Source organism: Capsicum annuum, chromosome 11, assembly GCF_002878395.1.
Source record: "Capsicum annuum cultivar UCD-10X-F1 chromosome 11, UCD10Xv1.1, whole genome shotgun sequence".
Taxonomy (NCBI): Eukaryota; Viridiplantae; Streptophyta; class Magnoliopsida; order Solanales; family Solanaceae; genus Capsicum; species Capsicum annuum.
This window is the reverse complement of record NC_061121.1, coordinates 192,466,570-192,486,909: the sequence shown is the minus strand read 5'-3', so window position 1 is coordinate 192,486,909 and position 20,340 is coordinate 192,466,570. Positions and strand designations below refer to the sequence as shown.

Here is a 20,340-nt window from a genome sequence, read left to right as displayed (position 1 = left end):
GCCTTTGGTTCGGTAGTGGCTTAGTGGTTTGGTTGGTGCGATTTGGTGGACGGAATGACTTGGTAGGGTTGATCTAGTAATAGACCTATCCCAAAGTCAGTCCTTGTCCAGTTATGCTATCTTGCTATTTGTTCGGTATTCAGTCGACTCAAGGTATGCTGGTGGTGGTTGGGTTGGATAACAGCGGGTGGTCCTAGTTGGATTTGGAATGCCTATTACGGCAAGGCCCCCGATTGGGTCGTGTCAATTATGATCCAAAATTCAAGCTAAACACTTTCGCCGATATTGAAGATAATTTCATCTCACATTCGATATTCCTTCCTTTAAATTTGACTTATATTATTAACTAAGTAGATTCATAATCTTCATAACTTATACATTACCAATTACTAATTAGTTTTACAATTCAATCTGTCTAGTTTTTTTAGATAAATTCAACTAAGTTGAATGTTTAAGTTTTGAAATACGTCACTCTAATTCTATTATTTTTCGCTTTAGATAATAAGTCAGCCTAACTTCATTAATTTTTTATGAATTTTTGAACAAATATGTGATATAAAATTTGAATATTTGAACAATATGTGACATAAATTCAACACAAAAAATTAATCATCTTTTTTAAATTAAAAAGCTGAGTATATATAAGGAATTTATTTATTTATTTTTAAAAAAAGTGATTTTTGAGATAAAATTTACAATTTTTGAATTAAATATAAATTTTTTTACATAGAATTAGTATAAAATATGAAAATTATAAATCAATTCATAAGATGATTGAAATAATTTTATTTTTTTTTGAAATATACTGTTATGGTTAAAAGATAATATTTTATAAGTACATTAAATAAAATTATTATCAAGCTAATTTCATAAATAAGAAATTGAATGAAAATTATAAAAGGAAGATATGCTGCGATTTATGCGGAATTATGTATTTACATGTGTACATCTTGACTATAAAACTTTAGTATATAAGTACATTAAGTAAAATGATAATCAAGCTAATTTCATAAATAAGAAATTGAATGAAAATTATAAAAGAAAGATATGCTGCTATTTATGCGGAATTATATATATACATGTGTATATTTTCACTATAAAACTTTAGTATATCAATTCAAGATTTTTTCACCTTCTTTTCAACTTTCTTCTGTGCATTTTGATATATATATATATGTGTGTGTTTTAGTTAAGAGCAAAGAGAAGAATAAATCCACATCAATTTAAATTTAAAAATTCTCTCTATAATCACAAAATATCAACTTTACGTTCTAATAAATTTCAAAATTGCAACAAACTTATCCTGAAATGTACTACATTTAAAAGAAAAATAACAAAAATAAATTTTAAGAGATAGTAAGATAAGAAAGAAATAAAACTACTTGCATATGTAATGTTGAGTAAAATGCGTTATAAAGTGCTAATCAAGAAAAAAAATATGTAAATAACTATCAAGAAACATCTTAAATACGTCAGTAAAAATTAAATAACTGAGCATGAAACTTTTCTAAGCAATTACCATTCTTGAAAAAATAATAAACTTTTTCTTTCTTACTTAGTGTAATTGATTACTCCTCATAATTAGCATTCTTGAAAAATGTTGCAAAGAAGAGTACTATTAAGAGTACACCATTAAGAATATAAATGGTGCTTTGGTATTAGTCATCCATCAATATTGGAACTAACAACAAGACACAATTAAGAGGGACAAAATGGTAAAGTTACATTACCAATCATTGTTTTCTTAATAGTTGTGACATCCCAATTTGAAAGGGATAAATGGGACGGAGAGAGTAGCATACTTTGTCCTACAAAAATGTAATGTGTATGATAATGCTCGAGAAACAAGGGAGAATAGAGATATTACTCCCTCACTCTCCCCCCCCCCTCCCCCACAATTTTATCCCCCACTATATGTGTGTGTGTAATACTTTGTTCTACAAAAATGTAATGTGTATAATAATTTCCACCTTCTTTTCAACTTTCTTTTATGCATTTTGATATATATGTGTGTGTATGTGTGTGTGTATTTTAGTTAAGAGCAAGGAGAGTAATAAATCCCACATCAATTTAAATTTAAAAATTCTCTCTATAATCACAAAGTATCGATGTTACATTCTAATAAATTTCAAAATTGTAACAAACTTATCCTGAAATGTGTTGCATTTAAAAAAAAATAACAAAAATAAATTTAAGAGATAGTAAGATAAGAAAGAAATAAAACTACTTGCATATGTAATGTAAAGTAAAATGTGTTATAAAGTGTTGATCAAGAAAAAAAATATGTAAATGACTATCAAGAAACATCTTAAATACGTCAGTAAAAAATAAATAACCGAGCATGAAACTTTTCTAAGCAATTACCTTGGTTATGCTTCTTAAACTGTTTGATTTCTGGTTTCCATTTTTAAAGTTTATTAATTTTTTGAAACACATTTCTTGTCTCTCTGAAAGCATATTTTTTATAAACATCTGGTAGCCTAAACAACCTAACACGATCAAGAAAATCAGATCAAAGTCTAGTATATATAAGATCATTTCATGATAATCATTGATCTTAACAACATAATTTATAATAAATTAACTCTATAATATTAATACACAAACTAGTAACAAATTATAATCAAACAATTTAAAGTTAGACTTTGAATTGCAAAACTTTTGCACAAATATATTAGTATAATCATGGCCAGTCATAAATATTATATAATTAATAAATGAATATGATTGAAAAATAAAGAATAAGCAAAGAGTTTTGAGAAAAAAATAAAAGGTTAAATTGATAAATCGGTTTATAAAGTTAAAAGTTATTTGAAATTTGAGTTTATCTAATATAGAGTTAATTTTCAATTAAAAATGTAAAGGAATCTGCAACTGGAAATTCAAAACTTTAATTTTAACACCAATTCAACTAACTAACTTTTAACTAATTTTATTGAAAAATAATTTTAAAAATAAATTGTTTCCTCGTGTAGTTTCAATTTAAAATGATAGAAAAATATTTCAAACTAAATAATTTTTAGTGGACTTTATTTTTATCTATAAACTAATTTAATAACTTTAAATTTTTACAATTATAATTTGTAACGATATAAATCATACTCCCTCCGTTCCATTTTACTCATCCCAAATTTTTTAATTTGTTGTCCCATTTTACTTGTCATTTTTTTACTTATCAAGACAAGATAATTTTTTTTTCATCATACCCTTAGTGTAATTGATTACTCCTTATAATTAGCATTCTTGAAAAATATTGCAAAGAGGAGTACCATTAAGAGTACACCATTATGAATATAAATGGTGCTTTGGTATTAGTCATCCATCGATATTGGAACTAACAACAAGACACAATTAAGTGGGGCAAAGTGGTAAAATTACATTACCAATCATCGTTTTCTTAATAGCTGTGTCATCCCAATTTGGAACGGGTAAAATGGGACGGGGGGATTAGCATACTTTGTTCTTCAAAAATGTAGTGTGTATGATAATGCTTGAGAAACAAGGGAGAATAGAGATATTACTCCCCCCTCCCCCCAATTTTATCCCCCACTACATGTGGGTGTAATACTTTGTTCTACAAAAATGTAACGTGTATGATAATTTTCACCTTCTTTTCAACTTTCTTTTATGCATTTTGATATATGTGTGTGTGTGTTTTAGTTAAGTGCAAAGAGAAGAATAAATCCACATCAATTTAAATTTAAAAATTCTTTCTATAATCACAAAGTATCAATTTTACGTTCTAATAAATTTCAAAATTGCTACAAACTTATCCTGAAATGTGGTGCATTTAAAAGAAAAATAACAAAAATAAATTTAAGAGATAGTAAGATAAGAAAGAAATAAAACTACTTGCATATGTAATGTCGAGTAAAATGCGTTATAAAGTGCTAATCAAGAAAAAAAATATGTAAATGACTATCAAGAAACATCTTAAATACGTCAGTAAAAAAATAAATAACTGAGCATGAAACTTTTCTAAGCAATTACCTTGGTTATGCTTTTTAAACTGTTTGATTTCTGGTTACCATTTTTAAAGTTTATTAATTTTTTCGAAACACATCTCTTGTCTCCCTGAAAGCATATTTTTTATAAACATCTGGTAGCCTAAACAACCTAGCACGATAAAAAAAAATAGATCAAAGTCTAGTATATATAAGATCATTTCAAGATAATCATTGATCTCAATAACATAATTTATAATAAATTAACTCTATAATATTAATACACAAACTAGTAACAAATTATAATCAAACAATTTAAAGTCAGGCTTTGAATAGCAAAATTTTGTGCACAAATATATTAGTATAATCATGGCCAGTCATAAATATTGTATAATCAATAAACGAATATGGTTGAAAAACTAAAGAATAAGCAAAGAGTTTAGAGAAAAAATAAAAGGTTAAATTGAGAAATCAACTTATATAGTTAAAAGTTATTTGAAATTTGAGTTTGTCTAATATAGAGTTAGTTTCAATATAAATTTTAACACCAATTCAATTAACTAACTTTTAACTAACTTTATTAAAAATAATTTTAAAAATAAATTGCTTCCTCGTGTAGTTTCAATTTAGAACTATAGAAAAATATTTCAAACTAAATAATTTTTAGTGGACTTTATTTTTATCTATAAACTAATTTTAATAACTATACATTTTTACAATTATAATTTGTAACGATATAAATCATACTCCCTCTGTCCCATTTTACTCGTCCCAAATTTTTTAATTTGTTGTCCCATTTTACTTGTCCTTTTTTACTTATCAAGACAAGACAATTTTTTTTTCATTATACCCTCAGGGGCCGTTTGGTGTGAGGTACTAAGACAAGTTATCCCGGGATAAAATAATAGTCCCGGGATAAGCTTTTTAATGCACCATTTAGTTTGGCAATATTTGGGACAACTTATCCCGGGATTAATAATAGTCCCGGGATAAGTTATACCACATATTTGGTGGTATAAGTTATCCCACCTTAATTTATCTCGGGATAAATTATAAAATGACAAAAATATCCCAAATTCATTACAAACACATTTTCCCAATTTTTTTCATCATCTTTAATTATTGCTTTTGAAATTGATAAAAGATTATTGATATCTACTTGATTATCTAAAACGTGTTATTTATGACAAATTAAAAAGACTAAAATATCTTATTTTGGAACGAAGGAAATATATGAATAAGAAAAATTAGCCTCTTATTAATTAAACTTTGCATTTTTTTTTTCATTCCATTTCTTGTGAATTTTATAAACTTATATGCTATTTTCTTATATAAAGGATCAAAATGCAAAATTAATAAATTAAAAAATAAAATATGTTAGATTCATACATAATAAGGATCAAAACTAGGTACTATAATTTTTTATATATCCAACAAAATGTAGGTACTATAATTTTATAAGCATAGAAAAATAGAATACAACATCAACTTTTTCCTTCCAAGTGTTATTTTTGTGAATTGATAACACAAAAAGTTCTTAATACACAATGAAAAGATTAACTAAAGTAAGTAGATTTTATAATAATAATTATCATTTACTAGTAATCTATAAAATATTTTAACAACTACAAAGGCGATGCCTAGGTTTAATACACATTATCGTTTCACAATCGACTCTATTGTTCAATTACATATTTTAAATTAAATAGTTTTTTAATAACTTGAAAATTGATATTGTATATATCAATTAAAATGAATTTTAATATTCTATATTATATGAGTAATATGTGTTTAAATGAAGTGACATAAACAACAAATCTTCTTTTACTTTAACAAACTTAAGTTGAAAGTTTTAAATTCAAACTAAATAAGATGTAGTAAGCTTTTTTTTTTAAACGTACACGGTATAATCATGGGAAGGCACATGCAAAAAAATTAAAGCTAAATAAGATGAAAGTTTTATTTTTAAAATACACACGATATAAACATGAAAATGCACACACAAAAAAATTAAGCTAAATAAGATGGAAGTTTTATTTTTAAGAATAAATATTTAAAGCTTGAAAATAAATATATATAAACAAAAAAGAAGTTAAATAAGATAGGAGTATTTTGGTAATCAAATACTTTATTTTTAGGAATTATACCATGCATATTAATTTGAAAACAACAAACCAAACACTCAATAAAAAATAATCCCAGCATAACTACTCCCAGAATAACTTATTCCATCATAACTTATCCCAGCATAACTAATCCCAGCATAACTACATTCCCAACCAAACGACACCTTAGTGAAATTGATTACTCCTTATTATTAGCATTCTTGAAAAATATTGCAAAGAGGAGTACCATTAAGAGTAAACCATTAAGAATATAAATGGTGCTTTGGTATTAGCCATCCATCAATATTGGAACTAACAACAAGACACAATTAGGAGGGGCAAAATGGTAAAATTATATTACTAATCATTGTTTTCTTAATAATTGTGTCATCTCAATTTGAGAGGGTAAAATGAGACTGAGGAAGTAGCATACTTTGTCATACAAAAATGTAGTGTGTATGATGATGCGCGAGAAACAAGGAAGAATGAAGATATTACTCCCCCCCCCTCCCCATTTTATCCCCTACTACGTGTGTGTGTAATATTTAAATTTTGAAAGAATAAGTTTGAAATAATAAGACTATTAGAATTCTTCGTTATGAATTTCTATATATTAAGATAATAATATTTTTTTAAAAAAATAATGTATTTCAAATTTAAATTTTTTATATTTTTTAATTTTATCTTAAAATTGTCACTCGACTTATTCTTGTGCTGTCAAATCAAGGCCTCGTTCGAAAATAAAAATCATAATTTTTCGGAGTTGAAGTTTGAGTTGTGTTTGAACATGAATATAAATTAAAGTTATTTGTAAAATTTTGTAAGAGAAGTATGAGTGAAAAAAGTGTAAATAAGTAAAACTTGTATTTGCGATTTTAATGGCCACACACATCTTATTTTCACTTTTTATACTAAAGTGAAATAATTTTTCGAAAAAAAGAAATACTCCCTCCGTTTTAAGAAGGATGATCTAATTTCCTTTTTAATTCGTTTAAAAAAGAATGATTCATTTCTTCTTTTGGTAAAACTTTAATTTTAATTTTTCACATGGCATGTTTAAGATCATAAAATCAAAAGATATTTTGATAAATTTAATAAAATTTTAATTCAAGATCATAAATTTTAAAAGCAATCTTTATTTTTCTAAACTCCGTACTAAATTAAACTAGATTAATCTTTTTTTAAATGGAGGAAATACTAATTTTGATTGGCAAACGGCTGCTAATTTTACCAATCACGTGAAGCTTCACCTCTAAAATATCTTTAGGTATTTGGTCAATTCTCTCTCACATCCCCACACCCGCTCTGGCGCGCCTATTAGCGTTACGACATGATAAAAATGTTTTAATTTCTAGTCCTAGTCGCTCTACCTCAACATACAAAAACAACCAAAGAAAACTGCTCACACAAAGGAACAGAAAAGAGCAGACAGAGAGAGGAAAAGAGAAGAGATGAAGAAAGCAGGGGGAGGGGGAGGCGGAGCAGATAAGAAGAAGGTAAGGAGATCACAACCTCTTCCATCCAATACGGTAATTCCTTCTTATTTAATCCTAAATTACTCCATAAATAAATACATATACACTAATTGTCAAACTTGTCGCTATTATTTTTTTCTTTTTAAAATTTCTGCCTGATTTCGTTTTACATATGGGGTTTTCTTTAATTGGAATTTCTAGGGAAATAGTTTGAATTGTATATATGGGACCCCAAAAGTGTCAAGGTTTTATGAATAAAAAGGCTTTTTAAAGTTAATTGGAGTTTTTGTTGCATCCCCCAACAAAGAATTTGAGAAAAAGCTTTTTTTTTTTTTCGTGTGTGTGTGTGTGGGGTGGGGGAGATGGGTCTGTTAATTTGTTGAATTTCCCTCTGAATTTGTCGAAATGTTTGGGTGCTAAGGAAGTAATATGGATTGTATAATGTGGGATCTTGAGATATCGGGTTCAACAACTAATGGTTTGTGTGAAATTTAATGCATTGGTCCCTCTCTCCAAGAATTTTCTTGGAGGTGTTGATTGTGTAAATGTTGCAAATATTTGACAAAAAGGAGAAGAATAGACAAACTTGTATAGTGATTTTGATTGTTATCGCTGTGTCATTGTGGCAAACTTTTTGAACCTAAAATGCTGGTGTTCTCTACTAGTCTGTTATAAGTGGTTCCATTTCTGCTAGTTAGAGGTGTGAATGTTGTGGATATATTTCTAAGGATTTGAAAAGGCCTTTTGATTTATTGGATCATATTGTACCCTTTTGGTGTGGATGAGTGGATTCTGCAGGTTATTTGTTAAACCGGCAATGGACTAACTTTTGAATGATAATTGGCACATCTTCAACTGCATTTCAATAGCTTGAATGGAATTCACTTTAGAGCTGTGAGATTGACGAGGATGTCTCGCACCGTATTGGGGCGGGATGGATGAAGTGGAAACTCGCGTCGAGGGTGCTGTGTGATAAGAAGGTGCTGCCCAAGCTTAAAGGCAAATTCTATAGGGTGGTAGTCCGTCCGGGCTTGTTGTATGGAGCGGAGTGTTGGACAGTTAAGAACTCCCACATCCAAAAAATGAAGGTGGCAGAAATGCGGATGTTGCGCTGGATGTGTGGACTGACTAGAGGGGATAGAGTTCGGAATGAGACTGTCCGGGAGAAGGTTGGTGTGACTTCAGTGGAGTGCAAGATGCGGGAAGCACGATTGAGATGGTTCGGACACGTGAAGAGGAGGGGCATGGATGCCCCGGTCCGTAGGTGTGAGAGGCTAGCGTTGGATGGTTTTAGGCGGGGTAGGGGTAGGCCGAAGAAGTACTGGGGTGAGGTGATTAGGCGGGACATGGAACAGTTACAGCTCACCGAGGACATGACCCTAGATAGGAAGGTCTGGAGGGCGCGAATTTCGGCAGAGGATTAGAGCCAGTTTGGGTCGCTAGTGTAGGGAATTACTTGGTGGGGGTTTTATTTCTGTTATGATTCCGTGTTCCGTGTTCCATGTTTTATTACGAATCTGTGTGCTTTCCTCTGCTTTCCTCTGTTTTATATTACTTATGGGTGCCGTATTTATGTTATGTAATCTGCTTCTATGCTTTACTATATGTTTGTGTGGTATCTCGTGCCCTGAGCCGGGGGTCTATCGGAAATAGCCTTTCTACTTCATCAGAGGTAGAGGTATGGACTGCGTACATCTTACCCTCCCAGACCCCACTAGGTGGGAATACACTGGGTTTGTTGTTGTTGTTGTTGTTGTTGTACTATGGTCCTAGGTGAAGTGTTACATTATGTTTTTGGAACTTCTAAAATGCGTCCAAAGGATATGCTTCCTGATAAAGAAATGGACTTTGGACCTAACTCAATCTCAAAAGCTAGCTCACGAGGGGAGGATTGCCCAAGACAATATAAGGAGACCAAGGACCCTTTAATCCACCGCTGGGGGACTCTAACACCCCCGCACGCCCAAGGCTGGACATCTGGAGTGTGGACAATATAAGACGGGGGGCCAACACCGGAAACAATGAACTGGGTGGGCTTGGCTCTGATACCATGATAAAGAAATGGACCTGGGCCTAACTCAACCTCAAAAGCTAGCTCATGAGGGGAGGATTGCCCAAGACAATATAAGGAGACCAAGGACCCTTTAACCCACCGATGTGGGACTCCAACAGTCACTGGTATCATCTGCTCATTTAAGAGGGAAATAGTTATGCTGTTTTCTGTTTTTTATGATTTATGATCATCTAGCTGAGCTACACTATTAGTATAGACTGTTGATATAACTTAACCGGATCAGAACCCTTGAAATAAATATTAAAAATAAAAGTTCTTGTCATGAATATATTGAGATGTGTTCAGCCTCTTCCATCCTCCTCCTGCCACTCTTTATGCCCTTTTTATTTTGTGATGTTCATATCCATGCTATTTACTTTTGAGTTTCAGAAGCAAGCTGCGCAAAAGGATGTCTTCCAGCTATTTGCTGAGAAAGTTAGAGATCATAAGGACTTGGTGTCTCGTTGGGCTGTCCTACAGGAAACACGAGTGGAGTATTTCAGAGGAAAAGATTTTGTTAGCTTTGTGAGAAATCATTTAGAACTGAAAGATGTACTCGAGTCAGATAGAAGTTTGGAAGCTGAAGATATTGCCAACATTCTGCTTAAGAAGAGCCTTTTAGTCAGATGTGACCGTGTGGTAAAAACTGTCCGGCCTGGCAAGAAGAAATTGTCTACCTTTCCGGCACATTTAGAAATATACCACGTGAGTTTCTTTCTGGTTTAATTTATTACTAGTGAATTTTAGAAGTTTCTGGCTTCCTCTCAACCTTGTTTCTAGTCAGTTATAAATATCTGTGTTTTTTGTCATATCATAGATTAATAATGGCCTTGAAATTTTGTATATTATCTTAATGGTACTGTGATCATAGTATTTGCGATTCCTTATTCCAAAAAAAAAAGAAAAAAGAAAGATCAGATATTTACATTACATTTGATGCTTATGCTTGAAAGGGCATGTATCTAGTCTATGTAAGTGTGGTATACCTGTCTTGCTGTGGATCCATATCAAGTAAATCTTAAATCTTGTCTTTTCTTTTGGATAAATGGGGAATTTTTGAGGATGCGGTACACGGTTCGAAACTTAGTGGGTAATAGATCCAGTCTTTCTATCATTCTCCACTTGAACACTAGATTTTTGTTTGAAGTGGGGTCCGAAACCATGATGTACATATACATATCATGCACCGTGCTTTTAAATCCTTTGCCATTCACATCCACTACCTCTAGACATATACCAAAATCGTAAAGTTAAAATATAACATATCCCACAAGTAGCGTTTGGGAGGGTAGAGTGTACGCACACCTTACTACTATCTCGTGGAGGTAGAGAGACTGTTTTTTAAAGACCCTCGATCAAGCGTAACAAATCCAATTAAAAGAAGAAACAAACAGTGAAAAAACATATTGAGTATTAAGGAAAACAGTTTGAAGCCTATAAGAAAGAAACATTGACAACAACAAAATAGTGTGATAATTGAAACACAATAAACAACCTATTATGATAGATATCCAAAGAAATATCTACATGAATACAGCTAGTGCTACGACATACACCAACGAGCCTTCGAAAAGTACGATGGTACTCCACTACCTACTACCCTTCTACCCTAATGCATGACCTCACCACCCTCTATCGGAAGTCATGTCCTCGGTAATATGAAGCTACACCATGTCCTTCATAGACCTCTCCCTAATATTCTTTTATCTTACCTCCACCTCTTCTCGTACCCCCTATATCCTATCTTTCGCATCTCTTCACTAGTGCGTCTACGCATCTCCTCTTCAATGCCCAAACCATCTCAATCTCGCTTCCCTCACCTTGTCCAGTATGGAGGCCACTCCCAGCTTATTCCGAATATCCTTATTCCTAATCGTATCGCTCCTAGTATGTCCGCACATCCATCTCAGCATCCTTATTTCCGCAACTTGCATCTTCTGAATATGAGAACTTTTGACTGGCCAACACTCTACTTCATACAACAGACGGTTTAACCACCACTCCATAGAACTTACCTTTAAGTTTTGGTGGTACCTTTTTATCACACAAGATTTTGGAGGCAGGCCTTCAGTTCATCCATGCTGCCCCAATGCGATGTGTGACATCCTCGTTGATGCTCCCACTCTCTTGGGTTATGGACCCAAGATACTTGAAACTCTCTCTTTTGGTGTGTCAAGCCTTACCTCCACGGCCACCTCATGCATCGCATCACTAAATTTGCACACCAAATATTCTGTTTTTGTCCTATTCAACCTGAACCCTTTTGGACTCTAGTTTATCTCCATACCTCCAATTTAGTAATAACACTGTTGCTTATCTCATCAATCAGTACTATGTCATCCGCAAATAACATACACCATGACACCTTATCTTGAATATACCGCGTCAACTCATCCGTTATCAAGGCAAATAGGAACGGGTTAAGAACCGATGCTTGGTGCAACCCCATATCAATTGAAAAGTTCTCCGAGTCTTCTCCCATTATTCTAACTTGAGTCTTGGCTCCGTCATACATGTCGTTTAACGCCCTATGGTAAGCCATCAGTACACTTTTAGCCTCCAAGCATCTCCAGAGTAGGGGACTTCCTTGGGACTTGTCATATGCTTTTTCGAGGTCAATGAACGTCATATGTAAGTCCCTCTTCCTTTTTGTATATTTCTCCTCCAATCTCCTCGCAAGATGTATGGTCTCAGTAGTCGAGCATCCCAACATGAATCCGAATTGGTTCTTGAAATGGACACCTCTCTCCTCACCCGTATCTCTACCACTCTCTCCTGAACTTTCATAGTGTGGTTTAGCAACTTGATACCCCTATAATTGTTACAATTTGGAATCACTCTTGTTCTTGTACAACGGAATCATTGTACTCCACTTTTGTCTGTCAAGCATTTTAGTTAACCATTCCATACCTATCTTGTCTATGCTCTTTCAAAATTCCATTGGAATCTCAATGGGTCCGGTTACTCTTCGGGGCTCATCCTACTAATAGCATGTTTAACCTCCTCAACCTTAATGCACCTACAATACCCAAAGTCCCGATGTCTCTCCGTGTGTTCCAAATCACCCAACACAATATCTCTTTGCCCTTCGGCCTTCTCCATTCAAAAGTTTGTGGAAGTAAGCTTGCCATCTTTGTTTAATGAGGGTCTCATCCACCAACACCTTTCCACATCCTTGATGCACTTCACTTGATCCAAGTCTCGAGCCTTCTTCTCTCTTGCTTTGGTGAGCCTTGACAATTTCTTATCTCCACCTTTGTCCTCTAGTTCAACATACAAGCGTCCGAAAGCTGCCCTTTTGTTCGTCATAACCGCTAACTTATATTTCGTCCTCAGTGCCTTATAAATTTCCTTATTCATCCACTTTTCCTCCTCGTCCGTGCACTCCTCCAACTTTGCATAAGCAACCTTCTTTGCTTCTACTTTCCCTTGGACTTTTCCATTCCACCACCAATCCCCTAGATGACCACCAAAGTTACCCTCGAGGCCTCGACACCCCAAACACCTCTCTAGCTGCTTTCGTAATGCAACTAGCTATCTTATCCCATATGTTGTCCACATCCCCACTACGCCTCCAAGTCCCCATAGCCATCAACTTCTCCCCATTTCCCAGGATATGGTAAGGTCAAGCCACCCCATTTAATTCTGGGTCAATCATAAAAATTCTTCTTCCTCCTCTCTCTCGTAATCTCCTAGTCCATCACCAAAAACTTATGTTGGATAGTAAGATTCTCACTCGGGTTAACCTTGCAGTAATAAGAATAGAATGCAAGACAAAATACAGATGTAGAAATTGAACACAAAAGAAACAAGTGATAGGATTTGGACAACAAGAAACAAGGAGTAGCAAACACCGATGGAAAAAAATGTGAACAAGAAATATAAACCAGAGGAAAAAATGGCCGAAATTGAACAAGAAGCAATGCGTAAATAACAAACAGAGTGCAGTAATTAAACACAAAGGAAACGAATGATGGAATTTGAACGATAAGAACCAAGAAATAGAAACACAGAGGGAAAAATAACCACCACCAGCACCACCACCAACAAACCTAGTGTTTTCCCATATAGTGGGGTCCGGTAGGGTATGATGTACGCAGTCCATACCACTACCTCCGGAGAAGTAGCAAGGCTGTTTCCGATAGACCCCCGGTTCAAGACACAGAATAATAAACAAATTCATGATAAAAGCATGAAACAAGATGGCACAACAGAACTAAGACACCCACACAATAATACCCTATACTAACGTACCAAATGCACCCCCCACCCTCGAACCCCCCACCCCAACCCTCCCACGTGCTCTAGCCTTCTATCCTAATTCGCGTCCTCCACACCTTCCTATCTAGGATCATGTCCTCGGTAAGCTGTAACTGCTCCATGTCACGTCTAATCACCTCTCTCCAATACTTCTTCGGCCTACCCCTACCCCGCCTGAAACCATCCAAAGCTAGCCTTTCATACCTACGAACTGGGGCATCTTTGCCCCTCCTCATCACATGCCCAAACTATCTCAGCCGAACTTCCCGCATCTTGTCCTCCACCGAAGCCACTCTAACCTTCTCACGGACAGTTTCATTCTTAACCCTATCACCCCTAATAAGCCCACACATCCAACGCAACATCCGCATTTCCGCCACCTTCAGTTTTTGAACATGAGAGTTCTTGACTGGCCAACACTCATAGCCGGCCGGATTGCCACTCTGTAGAACTTGCCTTTCAGTTTGGGCAGCACCTTCTTATCAGTACACTCCTGAGGCGAGCCTCCACTTCATCCATCCTGCCCTAATACAATGAGAGATATCCTCATCAATCTCACCATTCCCTTGAATCATCGACCCGAGATGCTTAAAACTCTCTCTCCTACAAACAACCTGGGAACCCAACCTCACTACCCCGTCGTCCTCCTGCCTCAAGTTATTAAACTTGCATTCCATATACTCAGTCTTGCTCCTACTCAACTTGAACCCTTTAGACTCAAGGGTTTGTCTCCAAACCTCCAATTTATCATTCACACCTGCCCGCGTCTCATCAATCAAAACTACATCATATGCAAAAAGCATACACCAAGTCACCTCACCTTGAATACGCGTCAACACATCCATCACCATCGCGAACAAAAACGGGCTAAGAGTCGATCCCTGATGCAACCCCGTTAAAATCGAGAAATGCTCTGAATCTCCTCCCGCCGTCCTCACCTGAGTCTTTGCTCCCTCATACATGTCCTTAATCAATCTGATGTACGCCACCGGGACCCCACTCACTCCAAGCATCTCCAAAGCACCTCTCTAGGGACTTTGTCGTATGCCTTCTCCAAGTCGATAAACACCATGTGCAGGTCCTTCTTCCTTTCCCTATACTGCTCCACCAGTCTCCGCATCGTCGAGCGCCCGGGCATAAATCCAAACTGATTCTCCGAAATAGACACTATCCTCCTCAACCTCCGCTCGACCACTCTCTCCCAAATCTTCATCGTGTGACTCAACAACTTAATACCCCTATAGTTGGTGCAACTCTGGATGTCACCCTTGTTCTTATATAAATAACCATGAACAAGAAATAGAAAACAGAGGGAAAAATGGAAGATATCACCTGGACAGAGTTTGAAACGACACGGGAATACCACCACCTGCACTGCTGCAAAACTTGTGTTTGACAGAACCGAAAAAACCCTAGGAGAGAGGAAGAGCGGGTGAGAGAAAGAGGACGTCTGGTCTAAGAGAAAGAGCGTTGAGAGGAAGAGAGAGTGGTGGATGGATTTCCGGTGAGAGCAATCGTCGGAGAGAGAGAAAGTGTGAAGTGTTAGTTACTACTTTAGAATGAGTTAAAATGAATTAATATTTCATAACCCTAATAGTTTACTACTTTTGTAAGAATAAAAATTGATCTTTTTGCAAAATTAGTTTATAGATCATGCTAGTCATCTCCCACTGATTTATAACCAAAAAAAAATTTTCCCACTGATTAACAGAGGCTTTCCTTATAGAAAAATCGATTCATCACAACCAAAAGGAACCAAGGACATCTTATTCTCTATCTTTTTACCTGTATTTTTCCTCTCTGATACTAAATCTTGTCCTCTTATAAATCAAAAATAAGAATGATTACTTCAATAGAAATATGCTATACCATCATATGCTGATGACTTATAGGGTCGTGTTAATTTTCCTCTTTCTGCGAGTAATCTATTGCTATTTCCTACTTCTATTGCCTTAAGTAGATAACGAAGTTTACATTCTAACAAAATCTAGAAATCTGATTTATGGTGTATTTGGGGCATTTCTCTTTGGAAAACTTATCCTTATCCTCTTTAAACGTTCTAGATTAGCATAAACTGAGCCTTTTATTATGTAACCTCAGAATAATGCATTTACATGGCTTTCTTGCAATTTTTGAAGTTATGTTTCTTCATCTTTGTATGCAGGATCAAGTGTTTTCTGAAAATGATGCCTTCTTCGCATGGACATTTGTCAAAAGAAGGCCCCTATGGCAAACACTTCTATCATTCTGCTGGCCAGTTTTGACATTAGCAATCTGCTTGTTCCCTGTGTATCCTCATCAGGTCAAACTGCTTGTACTCTACTCATGTGCTGGTGTCCTCCTTCTTATACTTTGCCTGCTTTTGTGTAAGTTTTTGGTGCTTATTTCAATTTGATTCACAAATCTTCTCTTATTGCCTCATTTCTTCTAATACTGTAGGAGTATGATGATGCGTTGTTTTCTCATAAAGTACTAACTAGTAGGCAGTTGTTTCATATGTCATACAAAAACCAAGTTTTTTTTAATGGATGTCTAAAGCAACAATCTCAGGATGTTGACTTGAGTGAACTTACAGCATAGAGGTGTACAATAGAACTTTATTTTGGCTGCTTGGTCCATTGATATTGCCCTTGTAAAGTTGTTTCTTTGACCAACCCTTTTGAAAATTGTGGCACATATAAGTGGTCTGAAGTGATTCAGCTCTTAATTTTTAATTGATACTGCCTAATGAATAGATTAAAGAGAAAGGGTACCTAGTTGCTTCATGTCTTTTTTTTGCCATTCCTAACCCTGCAACTATACGTGGGTTATGTTTAACAGATTCATCTCAGCTTCAAAATGTATTGACTCGGTCGAAGTAGCAAAAATACAGGGCACTAGGGTCATGTCAGACGGTCACGAAAACACCAGAATTGGAGATAGTGTGACACATGGTATTTTATCTAAGATATGTAATTTATAGCAACCTTAGTTGATGAACAGAACGTTGCGAGAAACATTAAAATCAATCAACTATGACTCGATCCCCGAATATGTGGGTCCTTCCCACATATTTAGGCTCATTTCATCACAATGCAACCAATGTTGTTGAAGGCTCATTTAAGGCAGGTTTAAGCCCCGGAGCTCCGTTAAAGCCATGATCTGCGCTTAAAGCCCCAATAGACATCGGACTTGGCTCTTTTCACTTTTGATTACTCTGAATCTGAATGCAAAATAATTTGGTTGTATATATACATACAATTCTCAAACTAAAATAAAAGGACCAAGAAGTATCCATAATTCGCAAAGAAAATGCACAAAAGCACATTAAAACTGTTCCAATTCATAGGCCTTGATTAAAATATGTAAATAACAACAACCCGCCCCCCCCCTCTCCCCCATCTCAACCCCAAACAAAAAAACAGATAGCGAGATGTATACAATAAAATTGTAACCATCTTCTTTTTGTTGTTCATACTTAATCTTCTATTCCTCATTGCTGAGTTCTAAAGGGTGTAGAGTGGGGAGTTTTTTTACTGTGTTAGGCCGAACAGGTATTATTTCTGAGTTCTTGTTGGTTATTACATAGGCGCATAAACAATCCCTGCATTATTATCTCTGCATAACTTGACCGTAAACCAAACGATTCCTAACTTCACTCAAGCCAACATCCCAAAATAATAAAGTACTGGTTTTTGTTTCATATACAGATCATGTTCATCTTGCGTTGTCTAGTCTATCTTCGTAATACTATTTGTATTAATTGCAATGGTGAATTATGAACATATATATTATGTCTATCAAAAGAATATGTTGATGCTTGCAGTGAGAGGCTTGGTCTTCGGTGCTCTTTGGATTCTTCTGGGAAAACGTGTCTGGTTTTTCCCCAACATTCTTGCTGAGGAGGCAACACTCAAAGAACTGTTCCAGTTTTGGCCCCAGAAAGATGAGGGTGAGCGACCGAAGTGGACAGCGAGGCTCTTCTATGCAATTGTAGGTGTGATTGTTATTTCAGTCCTGAGGCATCATGCTCCTGATGAGGCTGCAAGAGCCAGGTTCATCATTGTCTTGCGCCTATACTTTAATGCCTCTTTGATGATTTATGAAATTCTGATTTAGCAGGAGTCTTCATACAAATATAGTGTTACAATACTTTGACTTATACCTTACTAGAAATTGAATCTAGATCTTCATAAATTTGCCAAGAAAAACGAAGTAAATCATTACTAACCCCCCCCACACACACAAAAAAAAGAAAAGATTAAATGCAATTTTTTCTTTTTTAATTGAACTATTCTAGTTGAATTGTTTCGAAATAAACTACAAATTAGGACTGGGTCAGATGTTAATCGTGATTCTAAATTTTTCAGTGAGTACGAAAGTGAATGAACACGAGAAAAGCTAAAAGTTCAACGTATGATGTATTGTATTCATAATGCCGATATCTCACAACTATATTTTGGAGTTCTATAATTTTAAAATTAATATATGGTCAGCCTTTGTTGTTTATTGTGCCATAAGCTATTTATATCAAGTCTGTTGATTTATTGTCCAAGAATAAGATAACGTTTTGCACAGTGGTGTCTGAAACTGACTTCCTTTGTTGCAGGTATCAGAAGCGGGTTTCTAACATTATAGACGATGTGCTCGAGTGGTCTCCAAGTCTAGCTTTATCAGGCATGATAGAAAAGCAACCCGTGGTGAACATCACTGAGCCTAATGACAATGTAACTGATAGCATGAGTAGCGATGAAAAGGTATTTTCCTCAGGTGATCTAGATGATGAAACCATGCCCAATGAAGAAGTTGAGGAAGTTGCTGAAAATACAGATGGTGGTCATCGCCAAAAAATATAATTTATAAATGTCAGAACATGTACCAAAAGAGAAATGGTAGAAGCAGTGGATTGCAATTTTTAGGTTTCTTTCTTATTCAATTTTCACTTATATCTTCAGGGCGTTGAGTGTAGGACATGTACCATTTGGATATTCATGAAGAAAGTAGGTGATGATATTAAACTTTTCCTTTGTTTCAATAATTGGTATTTAACACTCATATAAAGACGATTAAATTTGTATTCGTGTCGAGTAAGTCCATATTGAAGGGTAAAATGCTTCCTTACAAAGACTACTGCACACCATTGCCTCGAACATGTAGAAATCTCTCATTAAAAATGAAACAGTGCATATCATCTCTCTATATATTCTTCTTGTCTGTTGGTTTGGTATCTCTCCGTTAACAAAACGAAGTTACGAGTTATATAACCAACTAAAACAATTATATTGTATTAAGGCTTAATGCATAAGCAACCCTAACCCCTTGAACTTAGACATTTCTTATTTAATCCTTGGACCTATCATAAAGTGTCTATTAAACATACCCGACCTGGCACATATCTTGAGCCTGCTTTTGTTCTGAGTTGTGCGGTTGAAATCAAATGCATCCCCGTGCAAATTACAACTAATCAAAATACAACACCCATGTTTTTTTATACACTTAATCCGGGTAAAAAATAACTCAAAAGACAGCTTTCGACACTTCATTTTCCACCAAAATACTTCGATCCCTAGACAGAAAATTCGTCCGATTTCATTAGTTTCTCTAAATAGGCGACATATTTATCCAATCTACAAAGAAAACCCAGCAATGTTGTAGTGTGTTTGGCTGATTTGAGGAAGATAGCACAACGAGAACATCAAGAATCACAATTTTGTCGTTCAATCTTGTGAGGTAAGTTCTTTTCCAAAGTTTTAGGACTTCTTTTTTGTTTTCCCCTTAAACATAGTGCCTACTTAGTATACTATTAGTAAAGGAGGATGATGCATAGTCAAGGATGAAATCTTTTACTCATGTCAACCCACTTATCAATTAGTGGGAAATTAAAAAATAACTCAAAAGACAGCTTTCGACACTTCATTTTCCACCAAAATACTTCGATCCCTAGACAGAAAATTCGTCCGATTTCATTAGTTTCTCTAAATAGGCGACATATTTATCCAATCTACAAAGAAAACCCAGCAATGTTGTAGTGTGTTTGGCTGATTTGAGGAAGATAGCACAACGAGAACATCAAGAATCACAATTTTGTCGTTCAATCTTGTGAGGTAAGTTCTTTTCCAAAGTTTTAGGACTTCTTTTTTGTTTTCCCCTTAAACATAGTGCCTACTTAGTATACTATTAGTAAAGGAGGATGATGCATAGTCAAGGATGAAATCTTTTACTCATGTCAACCCACTTATCAATTAGTGGGAAATCTTCACTAGAATAAACAAAGTATTTATATCTCTCCATGATTGTGTCCACTATCTTCATATTGCCTTGGTGATAATTAATAATGAATTTTCAAGTTGGCAAGAGTCAATTAGGCTTGCAACCATGTTCTAGAGAGAGTCCTCATCTTGGCTACTCCTTTAAAACTAAGAAAATAGAGTAATTTTTAAATGAGATATTCAGGCAATATATCAACTGTTGAATTGTTCTTCATATTACTGTGCATCCATATGTTAGAAGTCGTTTTCTAACAC

General features: G+C 34.8%; 1 protein-coding gene across 2 annotated transcripts; it reads left to right on the top strand.

Annotated features, from left to right (window-relative positions):
• The first annotated feature begins 7,329 nt into the window (after positions 1 to 7,329).
• LOC107847826 lies at positions 7,330 to 18,895 on the top strand. Of its 2 annotated transcripts, none has more exons than XM_016692347.2 (5): positions 7,330 to 7,545; positions 9,968 to 10,282; positions 16,002 to 16,203; positions 17,643 to 17,871; positions 18,426 to 18,895. In XM_016692347.2, exons 1-5 carry the CDS (start codon positions 7,501 to 7,503, stop codon positions 18,670 to 18,672), a joined length of 1,038 nt encoding a protein of 345 aa, XP_016547833.1. In that variant the 5' UTR covers positions 7,330 to 7,500; the 3' UTR covers positions 18,673 to 18,895. The 2 variants fall into 2 exon arrangements, with proteins under 2 accessions (XP_016547833.1, XP_016547832.1); XM_016692346.2 differs by having other exon boundaries at positions 7,330 to 7,578.
• The last annotated feature ends 1,445 nt before the right edge of the window (positions 18,896 to 20,340 follow it).